Source organism: Bos mutus, chromosome 17 (genome assembly GCF_027580195.1).
Source record: "Bos mutus isolate GX-2022 chromosome 17, NWIPB_WYAK_1.1, whole genome shotgun sequence".
In the NCBI taxonomy this organism is placed as follows: domain Eukaryota; kingdom Metazoa; phylum Chordata; class Mammalia; order Artiodactyla; family Bovidae; genus Bos; species Bos mutus.
In genome coordinates, this window is record NC_091633.1 from 42,805,092 (window position 1) to 42,817,427 (window position 12,336).

General features: G+C 34.8%; 1 protein-coding gene across 4 annotated transcripts in view; it reads left to right on the forward strand.

Moving 5' to 3' along the window:
- ABHD18 (abhydrolase domain containing 18) overlaps window positions 1-12,336 on the forward strand; it is a 39,272-nt gene that overhangs the window by 7,655 nt on the left and 19,281 nt on the right. For 2 of the 4 annotated variants that reach the window (XM_070386506.1, XM_070386508.1), the window contains exons 1-2: window positions 10,132-10,149; window positions 11,205-11,222. In XM_070386506.1, the coding sequence (XP_070242607.1) occupies window positions 10,148-10,149; window positions 11,205-11,222 (20 nt within the window). In that variant the 5' untranslated portion in view covers window positions 10,132-10,147. Of the gene's footprint in view, window positions 1-3,887; window positions 3,997-5,978; window positions 6,064-7,410; window positions 7,512-9,148; window positions 9,228-9,559; window positions 9,645-10,071; window positions 10,150-11,194; window positions 11,223-12,336 lie in introns of those variants that run through there. The other 2 variants (XM_005904818.3, XM_070386507.1) reach the window with 2 other exon arrangements.

The following is a 12,336-nucleotide window of genomic DNA, read 5'->3' on the forward strand; positions in this document are numbered from 1 at the left end:
TAAGCAAATTATGGCCTCTGGGCCAACCTGCCAGTTTTTGTATGGTCTACAAGCTAAGAATAATTTTTACAGATGTGTTAGTACTCAGTTTGATGATGGGGTACCAACTATGAACCCCCATTAAGCAAAATCCCAAGTGACTTCTGATAAGAAAAAGGAATTTAACATTAAAAAAATTGAATTTTATATTTACTGCAGTGTTTTAGGGAGTTCTTTTGGATATGGTGCAATGGGTTGGTTTGATTATATAAACATTTAAGAAAACATGTGGAATGCATAAAAAACTAATTTTTAAAATTAGTGGAATGGTGAAAGCTTTTTGCTATGAATCTGATAGGTAAAGACTTCAAATCCAATCTCTATAGAAAATTATTATGAATCTTTAAAGTCAACAATCAGTCTCCACTAGATAAATGTTAATAATAGCATGACGTATTTCCTGCTCATTTGAGATGCTATTCTTTGGACCCTCAGTGTTATTTCAGCAAGTCACACTTTTTCTCACATCTTCCCTTTTGTGTTGGCATATCTTCTATCTGCCTGACTAATCTCCCTGAAGACTCAGTTAAAACATTGATTTTTCTTTATAACCTTTCCTTCTTTTTTGTAACTGCTTTTAACTATAAGCATCTATATAAAATATAGGTTGTTCATTTTATGAAAATAAATCAATTATACTTAGGATTTCTACTTTTATACTTCAGTTTATTTAAAAAGTTACAGAAACAGCAACAACAAATTGAGTGAACTCCTAACTACTTGGGAAAGTCTCCAAGCTTTGCCTTTCTACACCATCTCTGCAGCCTCTGCGAATGTTCAAATGACGTTGCCTTTCATCACAGCTCTTTGCTAGTACATCACATCTGGTTATTCATACTTCATAGGACGATTCTTATCGTATGCAGACTTTGACTTCACTAGGTGACAGCAAAAGATTTTTCAGCAAACTATGTATTAATGTCAGAATACCACGTAGTTGTAAAACATGTAAAACATGTTCTACTTGTAAAACATGTAGAAATGGGTAATTGAGGAAAGCTTGAAAATAGTATATAATTTCGTTCAGTTCAGTTCAGTCGCTCAGTTGTGTCCGACTCTTTGCCACCCAGTGAATCGCAGCACGCCCAGGCCTCCCTGTCCGTCACCAACTCCCGGATCCACCCAAACTCATGTCCATCGAGTCAGTGATGCCATCAAGCCATCTCATCCTCTGTCGTCCCCTTCTCCTCATGCCCCCAATCCCTGCCAGCATCAGGGTCTTTTCCAATGAGTCAACTCTTCTCATAAGGTGGCTAAAGTATTGGAGTTTCAGCTTCACCATCAGTCCTTCCAATCAACACCCAGGACTGATCTCTTTAGGATGGACTGGTTGGATCTCCTTGCAGTCCAAGGGACTCTCAAGAGTCTTCTCCAACACCACAGTTTAAAAGCATCAATTCTTCGGCTCTCAGCTTTCTTCACAGTCCAACTCTCACATCCATCCGTGACCACTAGACAGACCTTTGTTGGCAAAGTAATGTCTCTGCTTTTGAATATGCTATCTAGGTTGGTCATAACTTTCCTTCCAAGGAGTAAGCGTCTTTTAATTTCATGGCTACAGTCACCATTTGTAGTGATTTTGGAGCCTCAAAAAATAAAGTCTGACGCTGTTTCCACTGTTTCCCCATCTATTTCCCATGAAGTGATGGGGCCAGATGCCATGATCTTCGTTTTCTGAATGTTGAGCTTTAAGCCAGCTTTTTCACTCTCCTCTTTCACTTTCATCAAGAGGCTTTTGAGTTCCTCTTCACTTTCTGCCATAAGGGTGGTGTCATCTGCATATCTGAGGTTATTGATATTTCTCCCGGCAATCTTGATTCCAGCTTGTGCTTCTTCCAGCCCAGCATTTCTCATGATATACTCTGCATATAAGTTAAATAAGCAGGGTAACAGTACACAGCCTTGACAGACTCCTTTTCCTACTTGGAACCAGTCTGTTGTTCCATGTCCAGTTCTAAAAATCTTTCAGTCAGAAAATGTTATTTAAGAAAAAAAAAAAGAGAGAAAATGTTATTTAAGAGGTTGGTGCATTAAGGTAAGGAAATTCTTAGGTTTTTTTGTCCCACAAGATTCAGCTGAAACTAAAGTTGTTAAGTTTAAGTAATAACACACAAAGGCTTTAGCCACTGCCACAAAAACTAGTAACAGGAGTTCCCCTCTCTGATTAACAATGCAAACCAGTTGAGTAGAAAATTATTAACAGATAATGTCAACATTATTGACATTTCTCCCTTGTTAACATTAAATTTTGACTGTATTTAAAATATTGACTATACTTTTGTAAAGTAGTAAAAGAAAGCCGAAAATGTATTTTATCATCATCTGTAGGTATTCTAGGAAGCTGATGTCATTCAGTTCTGGATTAACTTTTAAAGTGACTATTGAAAATTCTTAGAATGTTTTAGGAAATGTTTAAAAAAATCTTTTTCAGAGGAAGTGGCAAATAAATGAGTACATAAGGATTCTTCAAATTGATTTTTGCTTTCATCCTCTTCTTTAAATGGAATTGATCTTCCTCCTATAAACTATCATAAATTATAGAAGTCCTATACGATTAGTATTTGATAGATTTGCTCCTTCAATACATTGATATACTAACATGGCCACAATAATATGATAATATCTTAATACAATAATGGTGATAGAAGTTTTGAATGGAATTCTAGTGAAATTTCTTCACAATAATAAACGTTTTTGCTGGTCCAGTCATAAAAATAATAAAGTGCTAGTGCAGTTGATGGTGGATTAGATTGTACACTTAATGCAAAGAAGAGCACTAAAATGAACTTGTTTGTTAGAAATCAAAGAGTAAAAATATAAGATGTAAATGGTGGTTCCCCCAACATTCAGAGTAATAATAGGTAAGTACTTATGAAACCTCACTGATTGAACTTTTAGTTTCCATTATCCATTTTTCTAAGTAGAATAAACCCTGAACCTGAATCAGGTTTTGCCTGCAAATCAAAACTGCACCATTCGATTTGAAAAGACTGAGGCAGATATTTTTTTAAAAGCTTCAGAACTATTTGGGAAAGACAGGTAAGTGGTACAGAAGAGGTCACACTGATTAATTATGACTTTTCATGCACTGTAGTACAGAAGAGTAGTTAGATCTTTAGTCATGCGTTAGTCAGGTCTGTCTCCCACTTGTTGCGTGACCTTAATCACCTATCCTCTCCTTGTCTTGGGGTACTATATCTTTCTTCATAAAAATGTTGGAAGGTTTAAACAAGAACTTGTGTGTGTGTGTGTGTGTGTGTGTAGTTTTTAAATGGTGACTGGCAGATAAAACAGTATTACATATTAGCCACTCCTATTGTTATCAACAGATATTGAGTATTTGCTGTCAGTCACTGTGCTGAGAATGGGAAGGTGCTGCCTTAGAGAATTCAGTTTACTGATGCTCAGAGCTCTACTTCATCTTCTCTACTTTCGTCCTAGTTCTTTTTTCCTGTATCTTGTATCTTATTCCCAAGAGAATAAATTCAAGGTTCTAGTTTAATCTTATTATTTCATTGTCCCCCAGTCTTATTGGTATATAATGTTATATTTAAGTATACAACACAATGAGTTGATATATGTATATATTGTGATGCATTTACCACAAGTTTAGATAACATCCATCAGTCTGTAACCAGAGTAACAATTTTTTTTTTCCTATAAGATAAGTCACAGGGATGTAATGTACAGCATAGTAACTATTGTTAACAATACTGTGTTGTATATTGGAAAGTTGCTAAGAGTAGATCAATCTTTACTTTGTACCTAATATGTAAAGAGAGAGTTAGAAAATTGACCTGCTGAGTAAAATAAAATATTTCAAGGTCGTTTAAATGTTTGTTTTGTAGATGTTTGTTTGCTACTGATGGGTGTGAGCAAGTTAGATATTCTATACCGGAGACTACTCCTTACAAAACTTTTTATCAGAGGATGGGGAAGGCCAGAGGATCTCAAAAGGTAAGCAGTTTCTCTGCATGCCTGCTCCAAGTTCGTTGTTTTAGTAAACATTTAAAATTTCATTTCAGTTTTTAAAAAAGCCTTTTTCTGTAAATATAAAGTGATTGGTAAGTTAAGCATTAACTATTAAATAAAATAATTATTTTCTCTCTTGTCTAATTATTGCTGTTAAGTTTTAACTCACATAATCATAAATTGAACTATTTTTAAAGTAATTCAGACTTAAAGAGCTCTCAGACATAGATTTTTAACTTTGGTAATTATTGCTTACTTTTCATACTGTTCATGGGGTTCTCAAGGCAAGAATACTGAAGTGGTTTGCCATTCCCTTCTCCACTGGACCACATTCTGTCAGATCTCTCCACCATGACCCGCCCGTCTTGGGTTGCCCCACGGGCATGGCATAGTTTCATTGAGTTAGACAAGGCTGTGGTCCTAGTGTGATTAGACTGACTAGTTTTCTGTGAGTATGGTTTCAGTGTGTTTGCCCTCTGATGCCCTCTTGCAACACCTACCGTCTTACTTGGGTTTCTCTTACCTTGGGTGTTGGGTATCACTTCATGGCTATTCCAGCAAAGGGCAGCCATTGCTCCTTACTTTGGACGAGGGGTATCTCCTCACCGCCGCCCTTCCTGACCTTCAACGTAGGATAGCTCCTCTAGGCCCTCCTGCGCCCGCAAAGATATTAGAAGACTTCACCAAATTGCAACTGGTTTAGTTTTCCTGCGCACCCCGTCACCCTGTTTATTTAACTTATATGCAGAGTCCATCATGAGAAAAGCTGGACTGGAAGAAACACAAGCTGGAACCAAGATTGCCGGGAGAAATATCAATAACCTCAGATATGCAGATGACACCACCCTTATGGCAGAAAGTGAAGAGGAACTCAAAAGCCTCTTGATGAAAGTGAAAGAGGAGAGTGAAAAAGTTGGCTTAAAGCTAAACATTCAGAAAATGAAGATCATGGCATCCGGTCCCATCACTTCATGGGAACTAGATGGGGAAACAGTGGAAACAGTGTCAGACTTTATTTTTCTGGGCTCCAAAATCACTACAGATGGTGACTGCAGCCATGAAATTAAAAGACGCTTACTCCTTGGAAGGAAAGTTATGACCAATCTAGATAGCATATTCAAAAGCAGAGACATTACTTTGCCAATAAAGGTTCGTCTAGTCAAGGCTATGGTTTTTCCTGTGGTCATGTATGGATGTGAGAGTTGGACTGTGAAGACGGCTGAGCGCTGAAGAATTGATGCTTTTGAACTGTGGTGTTGGAGAAGACTCTTGAGAGTCCCTTGGACTGCAAGGAGATCCAACCAATCCATTCTGAAGGAGATCAGCCCTGGGATTTCTTTGGAAGGAATGATGCTAAAGCTGAAACTCCAGTACTTTGGCCACCTCATGCGAAGAGTTGACTCATTGGAAAAGACTCTGATGCTGGGAGGGATTGGGGGCAGGAGGAGAAGGGGACAACAGAGGATGAAATGGCTGGATGGCATCACTGACTCGATGGACGTGAGTCTCAGTGAACTCCGGGAGTTGGTGATGGACAGGGAGGCCTGGCGTGCCGCGATTCATGGGGTCACAAAGAGTCGGACGCGACTGATCTGATCTGATCTGAATTATTGCTTAGAGTTTTCAAGGACTGAACTTTCTTGAATAACTTGAATTTGTGATGACTATAAAACTGTGATATACTATATAGCTCATGGAAACATTTGGATTTCTGAAAATTCAGAATTTGCAACTTTAATTTTGAGGCTTGCATATGTTAATTACTTTCAGAACAATGATATTTCTCATGTTTTTTCTGAAACAAAATTTCAGTCTTGAAAAAAACCAAAGCCTAATTTTTTGTTAATTATTAAAATTAAATTTTAATACAGTTTGTAAACTGGACTTGCTAATTTTTAGTTACTTTTCAACAGTCTCAATATAATGGGAATAATGAATTTTTCCCTTTTCCTCCCTTCCCATAATAGACTCTTTGAATTCAGAAAGATTATTGGAAATCGAGAAAGATGTCAGAATCTGGTTTCAAGTGATTATCCAGTGTACATCGATAAGGTATTCAAATGAAAGAAATGCAATTATAGAAATTCAGGTTTTATATAACTGTGGCAAGAGTGGGCTGAATGTTGGAGTATAATAACAGTGAATTCTAAAACAATGAGTACAGTATAGATTTTTTTCATTTAATATTTTTTTAAATGTTATTATTGTATATATTCTAACTGAATGCTTACAATAACTATCTGCATGTTTATATATAGGAGCATATTTTTAACACTTAGATAAATACAAGAAAATATTTAGGGCTGGATCTTTTTGAACCTCATCTTTTATCTTTAGGCTCAAGAAAGTTAAAGTAAATTATTCAACATTTCAGAAGAATTACAAATAATACAGGGAAGTACTCTAGTTAGAATCAGCACATGAGAAGTTGTTAGCCAAACAATTGTTATATAACATCAGGGAATTCTTATGGGATACAGTTAATTGTTGAGAGAAGGGTAGAAAGAAAAATGCTATAAAATTAGAGAATATGAGAACATGTTTTTGAAATAGTTTTGTTTTTAAGCAGCCATGTTTTTTTGTAAAATATTTCTAGGTTTATGTAATTGGATATTTAGTGTTGTTGGGGAGGAGCTGCAAATGGTTAAACTTCATATCCCTCACTGCCATCAACCAAAATAACTCCACTTTCATCTCTTTTGTATATTGGATAAAAGACTTTCACTGCTAAACACAGAATCTTGTAAATTGGAAATCCCTCCTCTATACCATATAGCAGTTCCTTATATCTTCTGGATTTAGAACATTTCTCCCTCAAACGTGGCTAAATATTTCCATTTTCTCTATTTTCTTCTGCTAAAGACTCATGCTGCTGCTACTGCTAAGTCGCTTCAGTCGTATCCGACTCTGTGCGACCCCAGAGACGGCAGCCCACCAGGTTCCCCTGTCCCTGGGATTCTCCAGGCAAGAACACTGGAGTGGGTTGCCATTTCCTTCTCCAATGAGAAGAAAGACTCATAGGCTTAAACAAATTTAAAACATACCACATAAAGATCAGAACTCTAACTCCGGGCACTTTTTACTCCCTATTTCCATTTTCCTCCCTGGGAGGAATTACTGTTAGGATTTTAGAATGCTTTCTTGGAGATATCCTTCTTCTCCCCCAACCTTATCTCACTCTCACTCTCAGTGTTCAAACATTGAGAAATAATTCAAATACAGAAAAATCACCCTTTTAAAACGTACAATTCAGTGTAGTTTTTTATTATATTCCAAAATGTGCAGCTATCCCTGTCTAATTCCAGAACAGATAAATAGAACTTTTAAATAGAAAAATATCTATGATAGACTGAGATATCTTCATCCTTGTGTATACAACTTGGTTTTGCTTTTTCTTAGATTGAAGAGCAATCAGATTGTAAGATCCTAGATGGACACTTTGTTTCCCCCATGGCCCATTATGTGCCTGATATCATGCCAATTGAATCTGTTATTGCTAGGTAAGAATTTTTATTTAGAAAGTTACGGTAGTAGGTTGTTTATGTTGATGTATGCAATTAATATCAATGTCATTATTTCAAATTACTTTTTAATTACAATAATTATTCAGTATTTTTCCATTAAAATATGGAGAGAGAGTAAAAGTTTAAAGTTTAGTATACATTTGAACTTAAACTGTTACCAGCATAATCTTCAATATATCAAGAAGCAGTAGAGTGCTGGGAATACTAAAAGAAGCAGTCATTGTGCTTAGTCACTTAGTCATGTCCAACTCTTTTCAAACCCATGGAGGAGCCCACCAGGGGATGTCCTCCTCCAGGGGATCTTCCTAACCCAGGGATCAAACCCAGATCTCCCATACTGAAGGCAGACTCTTTACCAACTGAGCCACCAGGGAAGCCCAAAATGAAGCAGAACTGTTAACATTGGTAGTTTTGACTATGAGATAGAAAATTAAGAGTTAGTTTGCATGAGCATAGAATAGAAATAATCATTAAACCATCCTAAATTTACTTGTCTATATTCTATTTAACAATTTATTTACAGTAGGTGGGACTTCCCTGATCACTCAGCAGTTAAAGAATCTGCCTGGAGTACAAGAGACACAAGAGGCTCGGGTTTGATCCCTAGGTCAGGAAGATCACCTGGAGAAGGAAATGGCAACCCACTCCAGTATTCTTGCTTGAAAAATCCTGTGGACAGAGGACACAGTCCAAAGGGTTGCATAGAGTCAGACATGACTGAGTGACTAAGCACGTACAAGTAGTGGTGTTTTCCCTTGCCCAGGCAAAGTAAGCTCAGAATTCAGGTTTATATTGCCCAAGACTGCAGCCATCTGAGGTCAAACCTTGACTGACAGAATGCAGAATTCTACTATGATAATTATTCCAGAATGTCAACTGCTAAGAAAACTGAAGAGAAAAATAAATCAGTTTGGGAAGATAAAATTCTGAAAATGGATAGTGGTAGGGGTTGCTCAACAATGTAAATGTATTTAATGTCACTGAACTGTACAATTAAAAATGGTAAATTTTATCTGTATATATCTTACTACAATGGCTAAAGTCATATAGGAAAAAACATTATAGAGGAGACCAAATACTATAATAAGAAGACGACAAATAAATATTTTCTGCGGGGGCGTGGTTTGCTTTTACCGTCAAACATAAAAGTTTTAATAAATCCTGTCATACACTCCAAATTGAAAAAAAGATAACCATGAACTATTTTGTTGATACATCAACAGCTTGTACAGCCAAGCATTATTCCTGCAAGGAGAAAAAGTAGACCTGTCTAAAGAATTGTTTTTCTAGGACTTAATTATGTTTGTTGACGTCTTTACAAAATAAGAAAATTTCATTTTGCATATATAAAGTTGTGGTATTGAATAAGGTGAAAATGACTATGCTAAATTCTGTGCTTATAATTAAATATTTTAACACTGTAATACAAAGCAAATTTACAATATCTTTGTTGCCATTGGGCAAACAGTAGTTTAATCAGTCACTTAAAATATAAATGTCAAAATTCTAAATGATTTTTTCTCCCAAAAAATTTAATTATGGAACTTTAAAGAATTCAAAGTATGTATTTAAAACCTTTTAGTTTCACTGATGTGCCATCTTATTTTAAATAGGTTCCAATTTATTGTGCCTAAAGAGTGGAACAGCAAATACAGACCTGTATGCATTCATCTTGCTGGAACAGGAGATCATGTAAGACTTTATTATGACACCCACCTACTCTCCTTAATAGATGTGTTTATTATATTTTAAAATTTGATTTATTTATTTTATATTTGAATATAGTTTATTTACAATGTTGTCTTAGTTTCAGGTGTACAGCAAAGTCATTCAGTTATACATGTACATATATCCATTCTTTTTCAGATTCTTTTCCCTTATAGGTTATTACAAAATATTTAGTAGAGTTCCCTGTGCTACTTCTCCTTCTTAATTTTCTATTTTTATATGTAGTTGTATATGTTAATCTCAAACTTCTAATTTACTTACTGTATTCTTAAGTAAGTCATCTTTTCTTTCCTTAGCATTACTGGAGACGACGAACACTAATGGCTCGTCCTATGATTAAAGAAGCCCGAATGGCCTCTTTGCTGTTAGAAAACCCTTATTATATCCTTTTATAATACCTTGAAATCTTTTATTTATTTATTTATAGATTTAGTTATCAAAAGGCATGATAGATACTATCCAGCTTTTCTACGGCAGTGAAATTTGTCACTTCAGAAAATGCTTAAGAAGTAAGAAGCAAGAATGAAAAGAAGTGAAAAATTGTTTCATATCTTTTTTTTTGTTTGTTTCATACCTTTTTAAAAGGCAATTTATAGATTTTATTTCTATTGTATAATAAAGATAAATTGCCCTTCTGGTTCCTTTGAGTTTTATATGGGAAGTAAGTGTTTGACTTACTAAGGAAGCTCATATTTTATTTTATTTATTTATTTTTTTTTTTTTGGAAGCTCATATTTTAAATGCATTTACATTTAAATATCAGTTGAGGTTTAGAAATAGTTCTTAACTTAAATTTCAAGATGACATCAGACTATTCCCAGAAGAAGGAAGGAAACTGATGCACAGATATAAAGAAATGTTCAGCGTTGGTGGTAATAACAGAAATGTAAAGTTAAAGCAGCAATTACAAAAAATTTTTAAAAATAAAACACAGTAGCCATGAGGCTGTTGTGAAATGGGCACTTTCATTACTAATGACTGTTCAACCTTTTGAAAGCATTTTTACCATATGCATTGTGAGCCTTTAAAAATCTCACATCCCTTGACAGAGTCATATTAATTCTGGGACGTTTACTCTAAAGATAAAACCACTGGAAATAAATTAAATGTCTAATAGTAGAAAATGGTTAATTAAATTGTGGTTTATAACATTGGAATGTTGTATGATTGGTTATTTTATGTTTGTTACTTTTTGCCATTTACTACCTGTATAACCTTGAACCTTTTAGTGCCTCAACTTTTCCTTCATAAATGGGAATAATCTCTTAGGTTATTTAAAGTATTAAATGATTATTCCTTTCTAGAACAGTGCCTGGCAAATAACAGTCATTCAGTAGATTTTAGCAAGTTATTATTAAAAGTTTACAATAATGAATGAAAAGTATTTTTAATGCAAAAATAATGTATAAAACTATGATATGACATAGGTATAAAAAAACCTAGAACAGTAAGTTCATTTAAAAAACTGTGCAAAAAAAAAAAAAACTGTGCAGAAGTGAAAATGTTGGAAAGAAGTATACCAAAATATTATTATGGTTTTCTGTAGATAAAATAGTTTTTCTTCAAACATGCTTTTCTGTATTTTCAAGATTTTCTATAAAAATGTATACATGAAGAAAGAAACCAATAAACTTCATTTTTAAATCAAGTTGACAATTACACAACCTTGTTGAATATACTAAAAACATTGAGTTGTACACTTTAATGAGTGAATTGTCTGGTTGTGACTATATTTCAATTAAGCTTTTTTAAAAAAGAAAATTAAGTTGAAAAACTTGAGAACTTATAAACAGCTTATATGAGATAACTGAAAAATAGTTAATTTCAGCATTAAATTGTCTTCAAATTTAACTGTTTTGCTTAAGTTCATGTGTTTTGAGACACAGTACATTTAATTATTGTCAAACTTTCTCTTTGACCCACATCCTTAAATGGCTGCAGGAAACCCAAGGACCAAATGTAAGTATGTGTTACCTTCATTTTCCATTCTTTATACTAAATTTTCAGCAATTCTGAAATTTTTGATAGGCTAAACATTTTTAAGTTTAATATCCAAGTGTTATTGGGGAAGATTTTCTGTTATAAAACTGAAAATTTAATGCATATTATCTTAAATTGTTGTTTTAAGCTTTTTGCAATGTCTAATAAAAAGATAAATAAGAAATTTTAATAGGCTGACTAAAGATACATTGTATTTGTAAAACTGTAACCAAAGAAATTAAAAGACTTTCCCTTTTTAAGGTACATTTAGTTTGTGAAATGAAACACTACTCTTTTTATTCTTGCAATGTGTAGTATAGGTAATCTGAAGATAAGCTTTTTTTATTTTCTTGTCTTTTAAAATGATAAACTTTTAAATCAGTTTTCTTGTGTTTCCATAATTTATTAATATATTGTGTTTGATTTTGGTTCATTCAATAGATATTTGACCCTAACCACTGGTAAGATAGCAACAAAACGACAAGGTTCTTACCTTCATAGAGTTTATATTCTAGTATGGGAGCTAGATAAAAATAAAAGATAATTTTAGGTGCTTATCAATGCCATGAAGAAAATGAAGCAGATAAATGGGAGAAAGAATTATAGGGGGTGAGTGCATGGTTGAAGCAGTATTAGATATGAGGACATGATATAATGAAAAGGAACTTCCGGGGGACAGGGAAGCCTGGCGTGCTGCAGTGCATGAGGTCACAAAGAGTCGGACATGACATAAACAACAACCGTGCTTTGAATTTTACTGTATGTGCATTGGGAAACCTCTGGAGAATTTCAAGCAAAGGAGTGATCTGATCTATGTTTTTAAAGGCCTATCTGGCTTACTGGGGCAAGAGTAGCAATAAAGTAGCTTCACATAGGAGACTATTACAATTCAGTTCAGTTCAGTCGCTCAGTCGTATCCGACTCTTTGTGACCCCATGAACCGCAGCACACCAGGCCTCCCTGTCCATCACCAACTCCCAGAGTCCACCCAAATCCATGTCCATTGAGTCGGTGATGCCATCCAACCTTGTCATCCTTTGCCGTCCCCTTCTCCTCCTACCTTCAATCTTTCCCAGCATCAGGGTCTTTTCCA